Source organism: Trematomus bernacchii, unplaced genomic scaffold (genome assembly GCF_902827165.1).
Source record: "Trematomus bernacchii unplaced genomic scaffold, fTreBer1.1, whole genome shotgun sequence".
Taxonomy (NCBI): Eukaryota; Metazoa; Chordata; class Actinopteri; order Perciformes; family Nototheniidae; genus Trematomus; species Trematomus bernacchii.
The window spans coordinates 6,916,377-6,940,204 of NW_022987851.1; the positions used below are offsets into that span (position 1 = coordinate 6,916,377).

At 39.6% G+C, this 23,828-nt stretch overlaps 1 protein-coding gene across 1 annotated transcript in view; it reads left to right on the forward strand.

Moving 5' to 3' along the window:
- The window catches only part of cadm2b (cell adhesion molecule 2b), a 126,383-nt gene that overhangs the window by 66,851 nt on the left and 35,704 nt on the right, over positions 1 to 23,828 (forward strand). Inside the window, exon 2 of the mRNA XM_034112967.1 lies at positions 20,201 to 20,227. Within this exon, the coding sequence (XP_033968858.1) occupies positions 20,201 to 20,227 (27 nt within the window). The remainder of the gene's footprint in view (positions 1 to 20,200; positions 20,228 to 23,828) is intronic.

Below are 23,828 nucleotides of genomic sequence, written 5' to 3' on the forward strand. Positions count from 1 at the left end.
CCAGTACAGCGCAGTGAAACCTTTTCTTCTTCTTCTTCCTGCCTCTAAGGCTAAGCAAACATGCATTTAATCAACTTCAAGGCTTAGTGCTGAAGAGTAGCTTTAGTTATCTGTTAATGAAAGCAATGAAAATACACATAACCTGGGTCCATAGGCAAGGACTGACACTTTAACACATTCTAAAAGATGTTTGCAAAGCTATCATCCAAACTACTTATGTCCCCTCTCTAGTGTCGGCATCATCTGAGGTGGACAAGCTGAAATGGAGCAACACAACCCGATGACAGATGAGGTGTTTGTTCTTAGCTGAACATATCTGTGGCCATCTTAGCAAAAACAACAGATTACAAATGATGGATGAACGGAGTTGGATGCCACTTTGAGTGCAGGCTAGCAAAAAGTAGAAAATCCATTTAATAAGGATTCTGGAAAGTGTCTTCTTATCATGGGGTGACATACTATGAAAAGCAATATTGTGTGGAATTTACCTGTATTAGGAATGCTACAACACACCTATGCTGAAGTGATGCATTAGGAAGACACAACTACAAGGGCAAATAAGTACAACACATTTTCAAAGAAAGAATAGATGTTTTGCTGGCGACTCATGTGCAGGACGGTTCATTCCGCAGAATACAGGAATAATAATGACGGCAGATATCTCCCTATAAGGATCCTGTTTGGTGAGAAATAAACAGCTGATCTCAGCTGTTTGATGCCCCGGTTATCTTCATACATATGGATCTCTCAGCTACTTCAGAGAGCATTGTTGTAGCCCATTTGAATCATTGTCAGCCTTTCCTTTCCATGATTGGAACAGTTTTACTCCTGCTGGGAGATAAGAGGAAGTTTAGCTCAGTGTGTGAAAACGTGGTTTGAATAAATAAATCATTTGTTAATCATCAAAATAAATGTAGATGTGTCCTTGCGGTTAGCCAAGAGAAATGTCAGCCTCTTGATCTCATGGGTCATTCCAAACTATATCCTTATACAACTACTTTCAAAGACCTTTCAGTAACTTTAATCTGTGTCATTTCTCTTTCTATTTGCTGTGACATGTTGCAAGACTGGATGCCCTCAGAGCACAACTTCGATGATAGCTTGTGATGGCCTGCCCAGGTGCAAGAATAACATTAGACTTGCCGGACAGGTGGCAACGTGAGAAAGGAGGGCTTGGAGGCTCAATAATGAGGGCTATGCCAGCTAGCCTCCCATCTGTTGCCATGCACAGAAACTCTGATCCATTAAATTGCGGCATACTCAAGTTTTGTCACAGATGAGAAAATGGCTATTCCTCCAAGGTGTGATCTCGGGATTTCTAGTACCTTGAAGCCATTTTAACTCACCTGTTAAAGCACATATTGTAATGGTCCATTTTGTGTCGTTTAGCTGAATAATGTTTGCATTGATAATTGTTGTACCCATGAAGAATACCTTCATTTGAAAGCCTCAGTATTATTTTTAACATAGAGCATATCATTTTGTTCTACCTATACTTGCCCTGCAGGGAAGCTTCTTGAAGATCCCACTCAGCCTGTGTACTCACTAATTAGAATATGTGGCAGTGCTCAGAGGGAAGGTGGCTCATAGGCAATGAAAAGCAATGAAGCAAGAGATAAGAACTCCTTAAAAACACTTCATATCAGTGCTTCTCCTCAAACCCATTTTTCTTCTTAGGATCAGTTCACCCAGGTTGCAACAACCCCATTAACTATGATGCAGGTAATAGGATTTTCTTTTTTGGTGCTCACAGCTTTGGTCTAGCAAAATATTTAGATTATTCTTTTATTTTATTAATATTAAAAAGAAATATCTCTTTTCACACTTAGTTTATTAACCTGTATCAGCATATTTGTAGTTACGAAATGTGCTTTATAAATGAAGTATATTATGTTTAGTATATTATTACTTTTGGTTATCAACAGAAGACTTTTTAAACTGTTTCAACATAATTCAGTAAAGATGCACATGAGAAAGCATATTTCAAACCATCAGCATATACAGTAATACCAAAACGGCATGTCTGCCATTAGGAGAAAATGTCATTTTTTCTCATTTGGATATATTTATATATATATATAAATACTGTATATGGCATATAATAAGAACTGTGTCCAACCAAACTTGTTTCCCAAAAACATAAGAAAAACACAAGATCCTTCTGAAAAAAGCTTGAAAGAAATCCTGCTATGAATTGCCCACCTATAGACGAACATTGACGCGTGTAGGTCACAGGGGGAGATTTTGCACATCATAGTGAATACATCTTTGAGCGGATACATGCTCTGTATACTGCTTTTGTCACTTTGTAAATCTACTTTGACGATTACACTGTGGAAGTGTCATGAATAATCCACTGTATCCATATGGAGGAATGTGGATAAGTACTGCCTTGGTTGAACACAAACAATCTTTTCCTTGAGCGTTCTTGTTTTTTGTTCCATGTTCTTCTCTCTCTGCCTCTGCCTATCTCCGTGTCAAACCGTGTCCTTTTATTGCACTAAATCCAGCAATAAACATAAAAGTGCTGTTACAGCAAAACAAGAGGCTTGTGTTTTCTCTCTTTTGAGGCTCTGCTTAGATATTGTTTTATAAGGAAATGAGAGAGTCTTCTAGGGATTAAGAGTAAAGTGTGGCACTGGGAAATCAGTTAACGGGAATGATCCTGTTTATGGGGATGTTTGAGAGGTGAGCAGTTTCCTTGGATTTCCCACTCTCAGCAAAGTGGTTGCCAGATCTCGAGGTGTGCCTGGTGTCAAAGGAAAAGGAATTCCCAAATACCCTTTATCAAAACCAGCCTGGGCACTGCACTCAGTCCATCTTCTGGCTCATTTCCAGCAGACACATCGTCTTGTCCACAGCAGGGCGTGTCTCTGGTCGCGGTGGTTATTACCCTTCACATCTCCTCTCATCCCTGAGCTGACTCCACCAAGATCTGTGTGGAATGGTCTGTAGCGTGGTGGTTACTTGATTATCCTAAAAAGAAGAGGGAAACACATTTTCTATGTATGTTATCAAAACAGTGACATTATGTCATCATCGCACTTGAGTATTGATCAAACTGCTGCATAATGGACCAGTTTGTGTCACAAGAATAAGTGAAGAGAGTTTCTAAGTCAGTCTCCTAAAGCAACAGTCACATTGGCAGTGACACAAAAGGGGAGATTGAAAAAGAGTAATAAGGCTTCTATAATTAACCAAAATTGCTTTTTTGTTAGCTTAACTCCTCAACTGCTTCAGATATTGGAAATCCCTAAACCATACCATTACTGTTTGGGGTGAATACTAGATATTAGTATTATTATTATTATTTAAATTGCTCCTCGTTTCCACATAATAAACAACAGTTGATTCTTGACAACTTGCTAAATTGAATAAAAGGAACGGGCAGGAAAGGTAATAATTATAAGAAAGAAAACATTAAAAAAAAATGCAACCTCTGACCACAATAATAATTAAATCGTTTTTTCACCAACCTCCAAAATTGATTTTACACTCCCATTAAAGACAAGAAATATGCTGCCTAATTCCCAAATCATATTTAATGTTGTTTTAAGTGAATGTAGAGGAACAGCAGGGATTGAGTCAGAAAAACAACAGAAGCTCAATGTGTTCATGCTTATTCACTTTTATTAGTGAATAATTACAGCACTAAGCAGGAAAATAAACCTATATAGGCTATACTACCTTAGTGTATCTAAAATCATAGGTAACTGTAGACACAAGGACAATTTGATTATTTTAAATACGCAGTTTTGTTTGTTCTTTGGTGATAATGGCTTAATTACTTTAAACTGTGCAAATGTTTGTACAATTATTTGACCCATGTTGTGTGTATGTTCTCACTGCATTGACATACCTGTCATTCACCAATAGCTTATGGAAATATTGTGAAGTAATATTCAATTATAATAATATCAAAATATGTAGTGGCACCATAAGCATGACTAATGGATTTTAGACTGGGGCCACAGTAGCTGTTAATTGCATTACTTAGCCTAATGCCGTAAAGCATTGATATGAATGAAGCCATTAGTTTCACCAGGTTAATTTGTTATGGTGTCGTTGAGAAGCACCATCTTTTTAACAAGGAGGATAACGGCTTATTAGAAATGTCTTCATTCAGAGACACAGATAGCATAACTGGCATGAGGTGAGGAGATGAGGCTTTCTCACCCTCGGACTAGGGCTGCACGATTTGGGGAAATAATCGAATTGCGATTTTTCTGACAAATATTGCGATTGCGATTCAATTTGCGATTTTGTTTTTAAGCGACCCAAAGGAAGTTTATTGTAAAATGCGGCCATATCTCCGGCTAGGAAGGTCGTATCAACGTGCTCCTGTCTCTAGCACCCCCGCAGCCTGAGCTACGAGTGAAAGAACTACACTTACTTGAAACTTCCGTTGGGTTGCTTTAAAGTCAAGCTTCAGTTTAAGATTCACCCTGTAATAGATGTAAAACATGTGATGGAGCATTACTAACCTGAAGAAGCCTGGCTTGGACCCGGAGGACCTCAACAACCACCGGCCGATCTCAAACCTCCCATTCCTGAGCAAGATCTTGGAAAGAGCAGTTGCCGCACAACTGCAACACCACATGACATTTCATGAGCTCTATGAACCCCTCCAGTCTGGCTTCAGACCCCATCACAGTACTGAGACTGCCCTCATTAAAATCACTAATGACCTCCTCATCGCATCTGATTCTGGCCTCATCAGTATTCTCATCCTCCTGGACCTCTCGGCTGCCTTTGACACAATATCCCATAGTATCCTCCTCAGCCGCCTGTCAGACTACCTTGGCCTCAGTCACACAGCTCTTGCCTGGTTCGAGTCCTACCTCTCTAACAGGACTCACTTCGTTACCATCAGTGACTGCAGCTCCCCTCTGGCCCCAGTTAACCAAGGTGTACCTCAAGGCTCTGTGCTTGGACCCCTCCTATTCACCATCTACATGCTCCCACTTGGTCAAATCATCCGCCAACATGGTCTCAGCTTCCACTCGTATGCCGATGACACACAGCTCTATTTCTGCACCAAACCGTCCACACAGCTCCCACCTCTTTCCCTTGTCAACTGCCTCCAGGACATCAAAAACTGGATGTCATCAAACCTGCTAAAAATAAACAGCAACAAAACTGAGTTCATCATTGTGGCTCCCAAGGCGCAGCTCCAGAAGGTTGGTGACCTGCTTCTCACCATTGACGGCTGCTCCATCTCCCCGTCCACTGAAGTCCGCAACCTGGGAGTCATCCTGGACTCCACCCTCTCTTTCCAGGCGCATATCAAATCCATTACCAAATCCGCCTTCTACCATCTCAAAAACATTGCCAGACTCCGCCCCTCACTCTCTGACTCAGTGGCAGAAACACTCATACACGCCTTCCTCACATCCCATCTGGACTACTGCAATGGAGTCCTGTACGGGGTTCCCAGCAAAACCCTGGCCAGGCTCCAATATGTCCAGAACTCTGCCGCCAGGCTTCTCACCCACACTAAGCCATGGCAACACATCACCCCCACCCTCATCCACCTCCACTGGCTGCCGGTCAAGTCCCGGATTCACTATAAAACACTCCTCCTCACGTACAAGTCCCTCCATACCCTCGCCCCCCAGTACTTAACTGACCTCCCCCATCCCTACACCCCCTCTCGGAGTCTGCGGTCCTCAGACACGGGCCTGCTCTCCATCCCCCGCTCTCGCCTTCGTACTGTGGGTGACAGGGCGTTCAGTGTTGCGGCCCCCACCCTCTGGAATGCACTTCCTCCTGAGATCCGGAACGCTGCCTCACTGGACATCTTCAAATCCTCACTAAAAACACACCTGTTCACCGTGGCCTTCGGACCCTAGTCCTTTCCTGGTCCCCTGGCTTCCTTTATTTTATTTTATTTTGTCTTGTTTTGTTTGCTCCTCATTGTCTGTTTTGTTTTGTCTGTCCACCATGTACAGCGACCTTGGGTCCCGTGAAAGGCGCTTTATAAATTCCATTTATTATTATTATTATTATTAACCTGACTCAGATGGTTTGTTTCACCAAACCATCTAGGAAAGCTCCATTGGAAGCCATTTGGAAAGGGCAGGCACTTTCAAAAATACTTGGCAGGTGATTGGATCAATCTGTCTATCACCTTCTATCATGGGCCACTTCTGATTGGTGTGGATGACTGACACACAAGAACAAAAAAAAAAGGACAAAAATAGCAGGCTTTGCGATATGATAATTGCATCATTTCAAATCGTGATTTCGATTTAAAATCGATTAATCGTTCAGCCCTACCTCGGACCACAGAAAACTAGAAATTTGAAAAATAAATCTTTAAATGAATCATCATCATAATGAATATTGTATGTTGTATGAATGCTAACATTCTATAAAGTATCCTCAATACATCCAGAAAACTCTAATTACCTCGTTGGCTTTGTCTTTTTTAGCAAGGGAAAAGCTAATAATAATTATGTCAAAAACTTTGTGAAAAACTAAAATGTTTAAAAATGGGCTTCTAGGTAATTTTACAATTCTGTAGATCCATCAAGTTGATCTAATAAGCATTGCTGGCACCTTTTGCTGAGTTCAATGTAACTTATTTTTAAAACTAGTCGGGGGAATTTCATCTCCGACTTATACAACTCTAAACATGCTTAGCATTCTGTAATATTAGTCCACATCAAAATAATTTTTACTTGAATTAACTTTCATCATGTGTTGCTCAGAGAACAGACATCCATCACTGTCATGGACCTCGTTTCTGTTTCTCCTGCCACCATCCTCTGGCGGGCCACTGGTCCAGCGGCAGCTAAATCTTGTTGTAGCCAGGTGAGACCAGGTAACACGCATCATTGATCCAAACAGCCTCCTAATTTCCTCCAGCTGCAGCTTTTATAGGCTGTGTAAAGAGATTTCAAACGGGCACAAGATGTGCTGAATGATGGACCGTTTGCCTGAGACCTGATGTCAAATCTTATTAGAAAAGTGAAAATGTTTAACTTTAAGATTCATTTAGGTCAGTCCCGAAAAAGAAACATATATATATATATGTTCTAACTGATTTTAAAGCAAAATAAAATCCTGTTGTTTAGGTGTTTGTGTGCTAATCTTAACTGTGAACAGATGATCAGATATTTGGTTTGTTTTTGTCGCCAAAGCCTGGACATAAAGTATTTAATGACTTCCCTTATAATCACACTAAGTTTATATCAAATTAAGAAAACGCTATGCGCCCTTGTGGTCTGCATTAATCACATTAACTAGATATTTAAAATGTGTTTTTTTAATGTTTTCCTATTTGTATTTTGTATGTATATACTGTATACATATATAGGTATATTTATATTTGTTCTATATTTTAATCTTTGGGACGTTGAGAAACTGCATTTACCACACACATTGATAATAAAGTTGACTTTGACTTTGACTAATGCCACTCTTCACATAGCTCCTGTTTTAGTTTAAGTAGTCATTTTTAGTTTAGTAGTGCTTGTTATTACAATTGTGTATGGCTGCGGGCCCTAAAGTATACTATGTGGTTTTATTTTGAAATTGTGGAATTTCTGGAGTCTGGCTTTCGCGGACAGATTCCTTTTTATTGAACATTTTAGTTATACAGCTTAGGATAATAGGTAATGATTCTATATAACCTTTTAGGGTGTTTTGGATGAGAAGTTGTTGTGATCCGTTATCTCAAAACAAATTGCACATTGTTCTTTAGGACCTGGAGAGCAGAGAGCTGTTAGTAGAGAATAGGGATATGAAAAAGAGATAAGAGATTAATGTAGCCTGATAAATATTTTTGCCTGAGCTTGAGTTTTATAGCCATTCCTATAAAATAAAACACAAGTGAGAAAATGTGATGATATTAAGATTTTGGAATAGCTCTGTTACAATGGTGCCAAGTCAATAAAAGGGCCTTTGAGGAGAAAGTCACTGAAGCAACTGCGGGGGATTACATTCCACTTTGCCCAGAGAATGCTCCTGGTCAGCTTCCCTTTCGCCTGGAGCACCCGCCTGCTGGTGCTGCTGGCACCGCCATTGGACAGGTGACCACCTGCCTTAAATCCTTCCCAACAGGCTCTCAGGTTTTCTCCTGCAGTAGGAATGGTTGACATGTGGCCTTAATGCTGAAATGTTGGATATCAGGCACTCTTTGAAAAGCACTTCCCTAATGCGTCTAGCTTGTGTCTTTGAAGGGTTCACACTCAAATTGTTTGAGCGCCAAATAGCAGAGCCCATGTCAATTTGCCCCGAATCAGTTTCTTTAGTCAGTGAGCTACAAAAATGATCAGCAAATGGAAAATAAATGTAATTTTAACTATGCATCACATTTAAGAAAAAGTATGGTTTCTCTCCTAGGGAAGATGCATGAATTAAATTCCATTGGCTTGTTTACTGTACATGTTGGCTACTTCTCCACTAGCAAAACTAAAGCTGTTTGTTTGCAGTATTTCATGGGGCTCTTTTAGTATTTGAAATTCATATGGGAACCTCACATTATATTATTCGCATGTACTCACCAGTGCTGTCATATAGACATTTGTACATCAATGTTTTGAATATGAGCTCTTCCTCGCTAAAACATTCAGTGAGGCATGAGAAGAGGTCAACCCCCCCCCCTCATTATATAGGATATATTGAAATCACTTCCTCCACCCCTGAGCTCCAAATGCTCCTATTCCCAGCCAAGAGTGACAAAAGATTGTTTTTTAAAAAGCTTATTCACTAGGTGGAACAATTTAAATAGAAAGTCAATACTGAAAATGATCAGAAGATTGTCACCGATTAAAAAAAAAACAATTCTTGGATTAAAAATAAATGGTTATGTGATGCATTCATCAAATACTGATGGCGTTTAATGGCAAAACATATTTTTGGTTTCAATAATTGTTATTCTTCTTCAATTCTTAAATGCCACTGTGATATTGTTTGATTCCAATTTGTATTGCCAATGTCAAAAAACAAAGTCATTATTCTGGCCGCAGTTTCAATCTGCATTTCTTTCTTGAAATACTTAAAGTGTTAAGTACCCTTCATTGTAGCATCTCCAACACATCATATTGTCATTCTCAACAAGTTTTACATTCAGGCTGATGTTTCCTAAAGAACAACGGTTTTTGCGAGTGGGGTGATTTATGAAGCATCTATTTCATATTGAGGTGTAAGTCGATGACTTCTAAAGGCTTTAGGGTGACACTTTGAGACTGGGAACAGATTCATCAAAGTGGATTATCTTTGCCGCCCAAAGTACTCTCCAGAGGTTGACCTTCTTTAGAATTCCATCACTGGGACATGGAACACCAGTGTGAGTGTGTTTTGAAAGATAAGGGACTGATATGCCAGGAGGGTGATGAAGTGAGTGTATGTGCAAGTGCTCCTCACATGTGCTTACGTTGTGACATAGCACCATCCTCAAAACATTTGTATGAATACATTTAGTTGAAGGGTTTGTCACAAATGACAACCTGCTCTCTCCCAGCTTTCTGGCATGTAATAACCTTGAGAACGTCAACTCCTCTTCGTTCCTCTTTGCTATCTGTATTTTTTACCTCCAAGGCAGGAGACCTGAAGGCAAGCCTGACACCACACACCAGTGGCCAATCTAAAGTGAACATGCTTGATCCAACAGTTCATTCAATTATGCATTTTTGTTCCCTCAACACAATTTCCATAAATGGCTTCAAACTCACTTTTACTTGGCTAGAATCACTTTATTCAACTAGGTGAGACCAAGCAGTCAGGCTTCCTCCAGGGTTTACACTTCATGTAAACACCTTCAAAAGTAACTAAAGCCCACTTTCACTCTCAGCAAAGTCAGCTATAAGCAAAAGTGGTTATTTCTTTGTTATGTTTGTACAATTATAACATTAATGGATCCGATTATTGATGCACACCACCCACTTTTTGCCTGTATACTTATAGAGTCTTATTTTTCCCCATGAGAGTCTTTTAGTTAAAGCAAACACCCTGCATAATATCATCATACTGTAAGGTCCAATTCAGACTGAATTATCTCTCAGAATCAGTGCATCCCAGTTGTGCACTTCTATAGTCAAAGTTTAGATCGTTTGAATAGTGTTGAGAAATAAAACATGTAATCATATGTGTTTACGTAACCTTTTCCCAACATTAATGTTCCACCTTCATTCTAATATTGGGGTTTGGATCTATCCAGTACCCTTGTGTGTTATTTGAAATCTGACAGTGGCGCCATCATTCTAGACTGAAGCCAGGGGAGTGTGTGTGTGCCATTTTCCTGGGGGTTGGCAGATAAAGACTTGGGAGGTTTGAGTCCTGGATAGCCTTGAGCGGGGACCCTCATCTGCATGCACAGGGCTTCTGCGAGCCAATGGTGCAGCCACATAATGTCAAGCAATTTTCTGTAACACAAGGACATTTGATTTATAGTAGAGCGGGGAGTAGAGATGGACACTCCAAAATCACTTTGAAACATCTGAGTTTAAATCAAATACAGCTCAGCTGGACTGAAGCATATCCTCATGGCATGGTATCATGCACCCTGCAGTGCACACTACACAAACCATCTTACAGGTAATGCCAAGTAATGGAGGAACTGCATGCACTGTGGTTGTCTTTGTTGTGGTGTGTTTCCCTTATCAGGACAGCTATAGAAGTAGGGATTTCATTGGCTAGCATACAGGGTTCGAGTTATAATCTGAGCTTTATGGGAGTCTTTAAAACTAACGCGTGCGCACACACGCGCACGTTCACACACACACACACACACAGTAGCAGCCCTTTACTTACTACAAGCTTAAATATGAAAAGGTTCAACTACGCACACCACATAACACATCATCTCGGTTTGCGCAGCACGCTCACAGGCATAGATTGCGCAATAATGTGTTGCACACCTTGGAGGTAAAGTGCAGGCTGATTCATTCAAGAGAGAATACGATGCCTAGTTATTTTGGAAAACATGTTTTTCTTTTAGCCTATTTACCTCGTTAATGTAAATAATACTCATTACATTGACACATGCATTATTTGTGATTAAAATAATGGCTGTTGGTAATGTATTAGCGACCCCCACAGATGTATGATTTCACTGCTTTCATGGGAGCTCAGACCCCTCCTTATTGGCTCCCACATAACTCGAAACCTGCTAGCATACATGGAACACATTAGTGTAAAATATAACTTCTACCTGATTCGTATGATGGGAAGCTCATGTCTTTTAGTGCGTCCACTTTGAATCGTGCGTCTAAACTTCATATTCATTAGTTTGTTTTATTAGGCTCCTTGAAATGAACAGACACAATATGAAATGTCAGCATCGTTTAGCTTGAAGTACCGACCAGAATTCAGACAATACTGTGTTTACAGGTTGCATTAATCAGATTTGAGCAAAATAGCACTAGTTGTTATGTTAGATAAAAGTAGTTCAGCAGGTTGTTTTTTTATTATGAAAAGCAAAACAGAAGTCAATCAAACACAATGTAAATTGGTGTCATTGTGGTAAATATTTTGGGTATTTTAAAGAAGGCCATTAAGTGAAGTAAATGTACAATTGTTGATATCAGGAAGCAGTTATACAAGAAAAAAGGAAATAACATCTGCCTACAGTTCAGGTTTTACTCACATTATACATTATGTGCGAGGAATGTATGTTACATTTATGTTTTACAAATACCAGTGTGACATGTAGTGTAAGGTCTTATTCATTCACTGCTGCTGCATGTGACAGCAGTGTGAAAACAGGTTTTCTCAATTACTCTGGCTCGCCTTCCTATGTTTGTGTTGCTCTAACAGGAGGGCCACTCGCAGGCTTTCGTTACACGTAGTGCTCCGATGGAAACACAGTAGAGACAAGATGAGAAAATTGAAGAATGAATTGGTTTGGGGCGTTGTCGGGAGGTACACTATTTGTGTGCCTGTAATGTTACCTTTCATAGTGCTCTGGAAGAGTGTTTAAAGTGTGGTGTTCTCATTGGGTCAGCAGCAGAGATGCAGGCCTCTGCTGCTGTGTACGCTGCCAGGAGAACGGAGCGCCTCTGTGTGTGGACGAGTTGGCTCTAAATTGGGTTATTCATTCTGTATTACCTCTGAAAAAACTAACAGCTCAACCTCATCAATAATAGGTTAAACACTGAATAATTAACAGAACTCTGGACACAGTAGAGCAGGCTGTGTCACCTTGTGTTCAACACTTTGAAAGTCTAAAGTTGCTACTTATGAAACCACTTACAGTTTTTTGTTAATCTATTGTGCTGAAACATTTGAAAATATAAAGTCAATCCTCCCTCACACAAAAAGCCTATTTTTCATTCAAGAGCTACGCAAAGTGGAAATAATACTGTTACTCTATTGTAAGTCATATCCTGCACTGGATTTGCACCTCTTTTACTAAAATATAATATTCATATTCTCCCTCTTTGCTCTAATAAAATTCCAGTGTTCACTATATAAATCTTCGGTTATATACATGTATAAGGTTTCGCATCAACGTGATGCTGGAACAATTGTTTAAGCTATTAGTTGTTCAACGGAAAGATAATTAAATGTATTTTGATAATCCATTGGTTGTTCAAATCAAAACAAGCATTTTGAAAAAGTTTAGGGAATTGTGATTTGTTTGCAATGTGTATAACCCGTACAGAGAATAGTAATAAACCCAACAGATTATTAACAGTTTAAGTGATGAAAAAAATAATTGTTAGTCAGCCTATTAGATCAAACATAAACTCCATCTAAAGAGGGCAGATTTTCCTCTTTGAAGCCAACCATTTCAGTTACTTCTGTTTAAGGGCCACCAACATGCACAGCCGCCCCGAGCAGCTATTTAAACTGCCTTGTGACTCCACTTGTGGGTATGTTTGTGTGTGAGCTGAATTTGATGAAGTGCTTCCCTGTCAAAGGGTTACTTACAGCCGGCCTGTCTCAGGAGAGTTAGTTGTGTGACATTGGCAGAGGGAGAGCGCTGACCCCTGTGATGGCCAGCTGAGGGACAGAGGCCAGCTCTCACTGTTAGAGGACAAACGCCTCGGTGGTCGGTTAAACTAATCACCACAGGGACCCGCCAATATTGCTTTGTTACAGGCCTGCATCCCCACTTTAGAAATACGCTTGATAGATAAATGAATGGACTTCACTCTGCTGCACTCTGAGCCTCACACAATGCAAATACAACTAACTAGCAAGCTTATCGACTGCCTTCATTTATACCTCTGGTGGCCAAACTGTCCGAAGTCCCATCTTCATGCCTCGTTGTGTTTCTCTTCTTCTTAATGGTATTGTATCTCATTATCGTTGACATGCGTTTATCCATTTCATTATTTTCTTCCTGCACATATTGCACCCAACCCTGTTTATCGTGCACATGCTGTCTTCCATTTTATCTAAACATGTTCTGCTTGTCTTTACTGAGGTTGTTGGGTAACGCTAGGCCTGCTATTCTTCCCTGGGCTTTGCTTGGTTTGTTATGGAATATTTTGCATTGCCTTCATTTTTTTGTCAGTACATTAAACAGTATTATTGGAAGTATGGTTTGTGAAATCTGGTCACAATGTACAACCTACCTTGACTGGTGTATGTCTGCTAGAGACTGGCTTGTACATATGGTACATTTTCAGAATATGTATCTTACAAGCAGGCTCTCGAGTTATTTCCAGAGTTAACACTGCATTGCATACTCGGGTCATAAGCAAGTGTGTTTTATATCTCAATGAAGGGACAGTGAAGCAGTTTTGTAAAAAGAAAAACTAACATGTGCTTTTATTTAACCTAGGAATGTCAGGTTATTTAGATTAGATCAGTTATTTCAATTACGAAGATATATGAGATCTTAAAATGTAACGAAAAAGTGCAAAACTAATACTAATAATCAATTTGTTTACAATGGAGCAGCCCCAAAGCCTCAACTAAAACACAATTCTAAGAACATCTGAGAGTTCATAAGGCTTATTAAACAAAAAATGTAATATGAGAAACCATTGTTTTTCTCATTCCATTACAATAACGGCTGTTACTTATTGTATTCAGGTCAGGTAATCATAGAGCAAAAACAGGAAGGTGTTTTCAGGTAATTCTACGTAGGGTTGGATTTATTAAATGCACTCATGCATTTAACCATGCGATAAATGTGTTACACACATTGACATTCTCCCAGAGAAGTGTTGTTATGTGCCCTGCTATTGATTTTCAGTGAAAGTCCTCTTACGAATGTCAAAGCGTTATACTTTTCAGATCGAATATATTGATATGCTTGCCATGTGCTTGCAAACATTTCCAGTTCACGGCAAGGAGAATCTTATCATGGTGTCTGACTCTGTCAACACTATTAAATTGAGAGGGAGTCAGAGATTAATAACTTCAACGTAAGGAGAAATAGGAAGAGGCGCAGGCTTGGGAGCAAACAGAATGATTAATGAGTGTCAAAAACAAAGAATTTACAATTATGTTAAAGTGTGGCATACATTACTTGTTAACCCTCACCAGTTTCCCCATTTGATTAGAGCCTGTTGAAGGATCACCAAGTAATAAACCCTATTTTTAAACATAAACATTTTGTTCATTGTGTGGACCTTAGATGAAGTCTGACCTATTCCAAATCAGAGATAGTTTTCCACAAAGCATATTCCCTCCTCAGCTATGGGTGTTGAAATGAGAGGCGTGATCACTATCTTTATCGACTGTTTGGCCTGGCTGTGTAAGAAAAGAAAAGATGTGTAACATGTACAGTTGGTCTTGTGGAGGCTGGTTTATGAGAAAAAAAGACAGATTGCAGGACGATCTTTACCACCAACATGTAAACACACACACACACACACACACACACACACACACACACACACACACACAGAGAGCCTTTCAAATTTCAAAGCCTTCCCTTCAAACATGTCATTATTGTTATGATGGATGCCTAGCATTTCCTAAATATCAGCAGTGTGGAAACATGAATCCAGCATTGATGAGGATGTTGAATACAGATGCAACTTTGAGCACTAGAAAGATGTTAAGAAGCCAACATTTGACAAAAAAACTGAATCAAATGTGGTTTGCATAGTATAATAATAATAATAATACATTTGATTTTTTAGGCGCCTTTCATGACACCCAAGGACACCGTACAATTTGTTAATAAAGAAAACGCTAATAGGCAACAGAACATGATAAAAACACAAACAGGAAATCATGGAGGAGACAATCAAGTGGACACAAATGAAACATATAATGTGAGTAGGCAGATTTGAACAGGTGGGTTTTTAGTTGGGATTTGAATATGGTGATTGTGTCTGACTGTCGGATGTGCGGGGGGAGGGAGTTCCAGAGTCTGGGAGCAGTGCAGGTAAAAGCCCGAGCACCCATGGTGACGAGGCGTGGGGTGGGGACGGTTAGCAGACCAGCAGAGGAGGAGTGGAGGGAGCGAGAGGGGGTGTACTCCTGAAGAAGGTCAGCCAGATAGGGGGGGGGGGGGGGGGGGGGGGCAGGTTATGTAGGGCTTTGTAAGTGAGCACTAGGTTTTTGAAGTTGATACGGGATTGAACAGGGAGCCAGTGGAGTTGGATGAGGATGGGGGTGATGTGTTCTGAGGCCTTGGTATGTCTGTATGCAGTGGCGGCCGGTGGTCTTTTTTTTTGGTGGGGCTCTTGACGTACCGTAAGTGACCTACCCGGGGGGTCCGGGGGGTTTCCCCCCGGAAATTTTTTTTCGAGAAATGACCCCTTAAATGATGACTTCTGGTGATGTTAGAGGGGGGGGGAAAGGAGAAATCGAGGCTTAAAAATATGAGAAGACTGATCAATACCTCCATAATCTTCAGTGTGGAAAATATTATTTATCAACCTGAACATCTACTACTTTACCAGGAATTTGTGTTCTCAGAACTGGTCTGTTTTTTTCTTTCTTAAAACTGTTCATGTTTTATGAACCAACACCTTCACCAAGTAGCTTTACAGTGAACTGCATGTGAGATATAAAATTAATAGCATCTTTTCAGTAGCATTAATTATAAATATTTAAGTGGTTCAATACAAGTCACTACAGCATTTCAAACTGAACTGTGAATAAATGCAATTTAAAAAAAATAACCACAGCACAAAATGTCATAAATTGTGTTTTTTCTTTGTTTCTCTGAGGATTATTTACAAACAGGCTTATTTACATATAGCAATAACTCAGAAATGAAAAAGCTACATCGTCTAACACGAACAACCAGTTAGCATAATGATAATATATGTGTTATGTACAATGTAACTGGCAAGGCTGGAGCAAGAAAGAACATAAAGTTTGCAAAAGGTTTAAATAACTTCAAGTATCTGTCTTCAGATTACGTGGAGGTTTTAGTCCGATGGGAAGCAGATTTTAAGCGACACCGAAGATAAACCAAAAATGTGGTGGAGCTGCAAACCGTGTAGTGTTGCTGGGACAGAACAGGAGCTATAACCGTTGGAAAATACATCACAGACAATGCAACAAACGTGGAGACAGAACAATCACTTCTGTGATAAATGCCCACTTATTAATAAACTTCTAACAACCATGGGAAACCTCCTCTCTACATATAAAGTGATATCCAAGCATGGGAAACAAAAGACAGCATTTACCTGTTTGCATCCAGCTAGCCAAGCCTTTCTTGTGTACCAGCTACTTGTGAAGCCTCGTGTATAAATGTTGTCTTTTTCACGAGATTGCTGCGATATATTCAAATCGGGTTGGTCCGGTCCAAGGTCTTTAAGCAACAATTTATCTGCCAAACTTCTCCTTTCGAAAGGATTGGAGATTAGCTCTTGAACAGAATTAGCCGGGGACCGAGGTCCGGAGACTCCACCTGCACACGAAGCCATCCTCATCAACTACTGCGTCAACCGGATACGAGTCACTGTCCAAACTACTCACAGACTGCACTGGGCGCTGACATTGGCGCCCGGTGACCGTCATCTTTGACGACGCTGATTGGCTGAAATTATATTTTCGCGGCATAGTTTACACGTTACAGATAGCAACAGTCAGCTGCTGGTGGCTGCTGCTGCACTGGTTGAAGGCTCCTCTCTTAGCGCCCAGACGAGAGAAGGTGCATGGGCAAGTCCAGGCAGGAAACATGTGACTTATCAGTAACTTTAGACATCGTAACACAATTTTAAACGAGATTTTATTGTAGATTATACATTTTACTGATACCAATTATATAATATTTACCTTGTTCATTAAAAATAAAAATAAAAACATATATATTTTTTTAAACATATATATTTTTTTTAATTTTAATTTTAATTATTATTATTTTTTTTTTTTTTCAATATGGGAAGAGGTGGGGCGGCGCCCCTAGCGCCCCTATGGACCGGCCGCCACTGTCTGTATGTCACTGGAAGGGTGCGACAGCTTACTGTTAGACATGTCCCACAATAGGCAGGGTATGTTAGCACACAGTGCATTGTAGGCCAGCAGTGGAAGAGAGGTCAATTCTACAAGAGGAACTTATTTCTCAAGGAGCTGACCGGTGCTCTTGTCAGTCAACCTCTGGATCCACAAGAAACAGCAAGTTGTGTGCTTCCTGGTCGGTTCAGATATGGTCAAAATTGTTAAGGAAAATTCCAGTCCTGTTTCTCCTGTCAGACGCTAAAATCGAGGAGTGTAGCCATATACTGGCATTAACGTTAACTATAATAATTAATACATTCAATATTGATACCATGATAATTATATACATATGATTATATTGTGTAAACAATCTATTGCCTCTTTAATCATTCATTTTTCTTCTGTTCTCGCTTCTCTCTTGCCCCTGATTCCTCCTAATGGTCCAAATAAACAAAATGCACAATATATAAAGTTAAAGATACGTTTTTTCTCTTAAGAGTTTGTTTACTCTATATCAATATAGTAACCATATGGTGAATTATGTGCCACTGTTTAGTGTGTGTATGTATTTAGTAGTACTGACATTCTGACATAATCTGAAAAGAATTAACAAATTGTTACAAACATATATTGTATTATATCTGGCAAAAAACAAACAATACAAACGTAATGAAATAAAACAAATAATGGTTTAACTTTAAATCACAACATATACTAGTGTAGATGTATTGAAGGACCATAATACATACACACCAGTTCAACTTTTACAGAGTAATCAGGGGCGTTCAGATGTTATCTGTGATAGACTTAAACTTCCCCTAGTGTGAATGTGTAACATCAGAGGCCTGTACTACGAAGCTGGATTTTCGCTTAGCCGGCTAACTTCAGGGAAATCTCGGGCTTTCCGGTCCTACGACGCTGGTTCTCTTTTTAGCAGGCTAGATTTCCATGGTAACTTATGCTGAGCGGCAAACCTGCTCCGGAGCAGGTTAGGTGGCAGGCTAAGAGATCAACTCAGTGAAAGCACCGCCTGCTGACCAATCAGAGCTCCGTGTGCGGAGTTTAAAGCTATCAAGTCATATTACAGGATAGAGGAAATACAGAAAAACTGCCGTTGCAGGAAAGACGGCCGGCCAAAATCAACTGACTGTGTGAACGTGAAAATTAATAGAATATCCCCTCCCATCTTCAGACCAATCTGACTATTATAATATTAGCGTTAAGAAAGCTTACTTAAATATCTGCCACAACATAAGTAACCGGATCAGAGTAACATTAAGTACAGTCCGCGGCACTGTGAGTGCAGACGTCGATGTGTCCCATTATCATTCATATCATATCACATCATAATGTATCATATATTTCCTTATTTGAGTCAGCTTCTTGAGCCGTATCTGGCCGTGCAACACTCACAGTGTCACATACTGTATGCAGAAGTATTATTTTAAGCAACACATTAAGTTGACGAAACACTCGAGTCAAATGTAATTAAAGTCAGATCCACTCGTGTCTTGGACGGGGCAGTGATTTCATAAACCTGTTAATGTACGCATTCAAACACTTTTTCTTTTACCAGCTGTATTCACCTTGCAGGTGCAGCTATGTGGCTTTTATCCTGGATAAAGTGTTTAAGTCATGGATGTTTAAAGTTTAACTTCTTCATATTTGACTAATATTAAAGTTCACTTTTCATTCAGGAAGTATGACGCTGCGCTGTCAGTACGCTTGTCTGTGTTTGAGATTGGTCGAATGCTCCACATACCACCCCTTTCATGTGAACGCGCACCTAACTAGATAGGACACGGCTGGCTTGAGCGATCCACTTGATAACCAGCGTCGTAGTACAGTTTAGCCAGAGCGCGTATGTTTTGGATTGGGCCAACCGGCTAACTCAAACATATCCAGGTTAGGTTGAACCAGCTTCGTAGTACAGGCCTCTGGAGTAAATGTTGTCAGCTTTGAATAACTTGCATTCCTAAAGAGTTTGATCATGAAGTCTTTAGTGTTTCCATGATTTATTTTTTGTCTGTACAAAAACCAAGACAGAAATATGTCCTCTTTGATGCGGAGGGTGCTTATTTGATTCTCCTCCTCTAATTTTGTAACCTGGGGAAATCAAAATGTCAATGTTGGATTTTGTCTTAGTGTTTAACTTCTTCCTCCTGGTCCGTTGTTTGTTTTGTATTTTTTGTCTTGAGTGAGGCAATACGATAATCTTTCTCCAGATTACAATTTCCTCTTGTGAACAGACACCACGGTTGAAAAGGTTTTTTAGAGTGAGTGCATTCTCTTGGGTATGTCGAGCAACACATACATTTACAATTGTTGTATCCATACAGTCTTGATAAATCACCTCTAGTTTTACACAGGACAAAAACGGCAATCTCCTGGTGCAGTTTTGTTAGACCCAACTAGACTTTTTTCCAACGTGGACTTTCCATGCTCTTTATATTTCTCCGTCAACAATTCTATGGAATAAATACAAATTGATTTTGTGGGATGATCAAGAGTTGAAGCGCAATACAGTTTGCTGGTAGAGGCAATGCAGAACATGTGTGTGTAAAGTATTTTCCATTATGTTTTCCAATAACTATCACCACATTATATTGACTCCAAGCTATAGATGCCTATTTTTAGAATTTAAAGGGGGGGAGGTATGTATTCATGTATTCTTGTCTCATTTGAGTCTTGTGCTGATGCATTTTATATGTCATGACATGGTAATGTATGAATCCTGACTATACTAATCCCATTTCCACGCTTATAACATTTCATATTACACTTCATGTTACCATTGGTTGAACAAATAATTATCATGCTATCAATGTGGATCCTTCATACTGTACTATCTAACCTGCTGTTTCCTTGCTCTACCCCCTCATGCTATCAGTGGCTGGGACAAAAAGCAAAGCGAAAGGTGAGTTATTGCCTCCATTTTCTTGCTACATGATTTATGTTGCACACAGTTCCCAATAAACAATGTTTGGATCGCCCTTTTATCTCCCCCTAGAGCCTGGGAAGCATTAACATACGCTGCTTTTTGGAAAGCTTTTCTGGGCGTTTTTTTTAACCTTTATTTCTCCAGGAGAGGTCCGATGAACATGCTTGATATTTCTCAGATTCAACCTGCTTCTGCTTCACATATGTATAGATTCACATGTTCTCACCAGGGAGCTGCCTGCCTCACCCAGCCATGCCTTTCCTCTATTTGGCCGCTGTGCAGCTCCACTGGAGCAGCTGGGGGGTTGTCCCTGGTTCAAGGACACCTCAGCGGTAGATGAGGGAGGAGAATATTTCTCATTTGCTTTCCCATCCCACATTTTCCCAGACACACTGTGCAGGCAAACCGAAGACCTTCTGACAAGCCTGCTTTTCATACTTTTTATTTTTCTGCTGCTCTTCAGTACTTAATGCTTTGTCCTGATATTTGGTGGCGTAGGTTTTCGCTTCATTACCATTGAATATTATCTGTTTCCTATTAGATTTGTATTTTCATTATGCAGTGAGTGGTGAAATCATAGGAAGTTTTTTCTTGCTACCCACCATCAAAAATGACTTCTACCTTTTGAAAAAAAGAAAGTATCCTGCCAGAGAATATTTGATTCATACACTGTCTCTTTCTTTCATGTTTTATATGCATTTTCTCTTGTTGCCCATGTTCTTCCTGGCTGACACTGTACAGTAGCATAAATACCAAAGTGTCTGTATGGTTACGGATGCCACTGATCTATAAAACAAATATACATGCTAGTTGCTATGGCTTGTTTCTTCAGATGTGCAGTTTTTAAACTGTTAGAGATTTGAAGAGCCTTCTACAGTCTTTCCTGTTTTGTACATTGAATCAAGATTTAGCTTCCTAACAACCCTAACATCATAGACTCTGGCATTTTTTTGGGCAGTGTTGTTGTTTGTTGTTTTTGGAAATGACTTGAACCAAACCTGATTATCGCTGCTAATGTTCATGAATGAACGCAGATGTTTTTTTCCTTTATTATCCCCACTTTTTGAAAATGCTGTGTTTTGTAATTACAGGAGTAATTAGGGGGCTAGTTTTTAATTAACAGAAGATACACATTCAGCATCCCCACCTCTGGAATCTCGTTCCACATTGAGAAGCCTTTTTCAACAGCACTTTCAGCACTCTAATTACAACTAATAACTTTTATTAATAGCTATGAAGATAATGAATTGAACCACATGTTTCAGTCTTGAATATTGATTAATGGGTTCTGTCAACTTTGCCAGTGCATGCTAATAATTACTTTGTCACAGTGAAATTACTGATCAAAAAGAAATTGAGGAAAAAAGATCATCCTACACTGTAGATGTCATTAAAATGGGAATCATGCCTCTGGGTTTATTTGGTGAGACATTACACATATATTTATTTCCATCTCTGAGGACTCACCTCAGTTTATGAAGTGATGATTTGACAGCTGCCAGTGCAGAGAAAATGGTATTTAATCTATTCAAGTGTAAGCGCTGTAAATGAAGGTAAACTGCTCCATGAGAGAACTTTTCATGGTCATCAAAATGTTTTTCAGATCGAAACAGCAAGGCAACTTGTTATAATGATTTTTCTTTTTTTCTTTTGCAAATGGGAGAATCATGCAGCTACTTTATTAAACCTTAATTGTCAGAGGTACAGTAAATGATGAAGATGAAATTAAAGAGTTTCATTTTTAGAACTGTGTTATGTAACCATGAAAGTCATGTTCAGGCAGTTTGAATGTAAATCAAACAGCTTTTGTGGATAAGGTCATGATACATTTAAAGAGGATAGGGCAATGATTCTCAGCGTGATAACGGTTAAGTGAAAACATATTTTTTAACCACATTATTGATTGGGCTTTGTGGAGATGGAACATGAATGCATATTTCTCACTGAACAGTTTGTAGTATTCAAAATGGTTAATACCATTCCTACTCTCTTGGCCCCTCGACATTTTAAAGGAAATCCATCCTTGTGGTTATTGCAAAAATATGCTGCATAATTCACAATCAAGCTTATGTTTCACCATTTAAGCATGTATCAGTCTGTTAGCATTTTTCTAGAGTTAGGTTGATCACTATTAAGAGCCTTTCTTGTTGAAGTTGTCTGGGTGTTGCCCTTTTTTTGTAACCGTGTACTGTATGCTTATTAGTATGTTTGCAAGCACCATGATTTGACAAAACAACATAATCCCAAAGTTTATTTAAGGGCACATCACATGCTCAGTCGGATAAGTAACACCAGTTGAACATGTAATTTCTTGTTCCACCTGGAGATAGAACTGTATTCCTAACCCACTTTCTAAAGCTGATGTATTGCCACTTTCGTGTTCCTGCACAGCGGGGAAAAAGAAAGCAGTGCTAAGAGTTTCTCCCAGCAAGGATATGTATTGCCAGTCCTGTGTATTGTCCACCCCCTGCCTTCCCCCACTGTGGCAAATCACAGGGGAGGATGGCGCTGAGTACCACCTCTGAGTCAGGGGAGGTTCACGTTTGCTCAGGTGTTACTCAGTAACAGGCACCAAATGTCCTTTTTGATACAGGGTAAAGCTGACAGACAACTTACTCCATCTTGGTTATTTCCTCTCTAGCAGGCTTCATCGGGCTCCGTAACAGCTCAATCAACTGACTGCATCATTTAAGATCACACCATCGGTGCCAAATATGAATACAATGCAGAGTTACCATGCACTCAGTTGTCATGGGCTGGGTCTTCCCAACATGTGCATCGTGTCCATCTGCTGTCCACTGCTCTTGTTTACAGCTGATAGAAGCATTGAGGAAAACAAATATATTCCCAGTGCAGATAAAGGATGCATGCAGCCGGATGTGTCTTGATAAGATTCAACAAAAAACCCATTTAATGCAAGAAAGATTCCATATTAGATTTGAGAAAAACCCACAAGAGAGCCACCAGGAATGAAACCATCAGTTGAGGCAGAAACTTCAGCTGGATTGCGTCTGAAATTTAAGAATATTCACAAATGACACATTGTCTTCTCCAGTCTCTTTTGCAGTCACATTTGTTCTTTATTGCCTGATGCAAATGGATGCGAAAGAGAGTGACGTGGAGTACATTACTAATCTGGACAAAAGTAATCACAGCCTTTGCTTTTACCATAATTACATATGGATTTTCTATGAATGAATGAATAGTATTATTGGAAGGCCCTGTATTCTAAGATCTGAAATGTTCCCTGATGATTTTAAATTGTGACATTATCTGAAGCTGACTGAGTTGGAACCAGTAGTTGCTCAGTTTTCAAACATGGATCACTTTGGACAGGTAATTTAAAGATTAGCTGCAGTAAATGGATCGGATCTAGATTTAGTGCTAATTAGCCGCTGCCCTTAAATAGTTGCTTAAATCTCTGTAATCAACTTGGCTGATAGCTTTTAAAATACCCCCAGCTTATTGAGTGCCTCAGATCAGCAGGTCTGCCATGAACATAAGAAAAATGTGTATTGGTGTTGAACCAACAGGGCCTAAATTACACTCAGCGTAAATGATCGTTTTTGGTGACAGA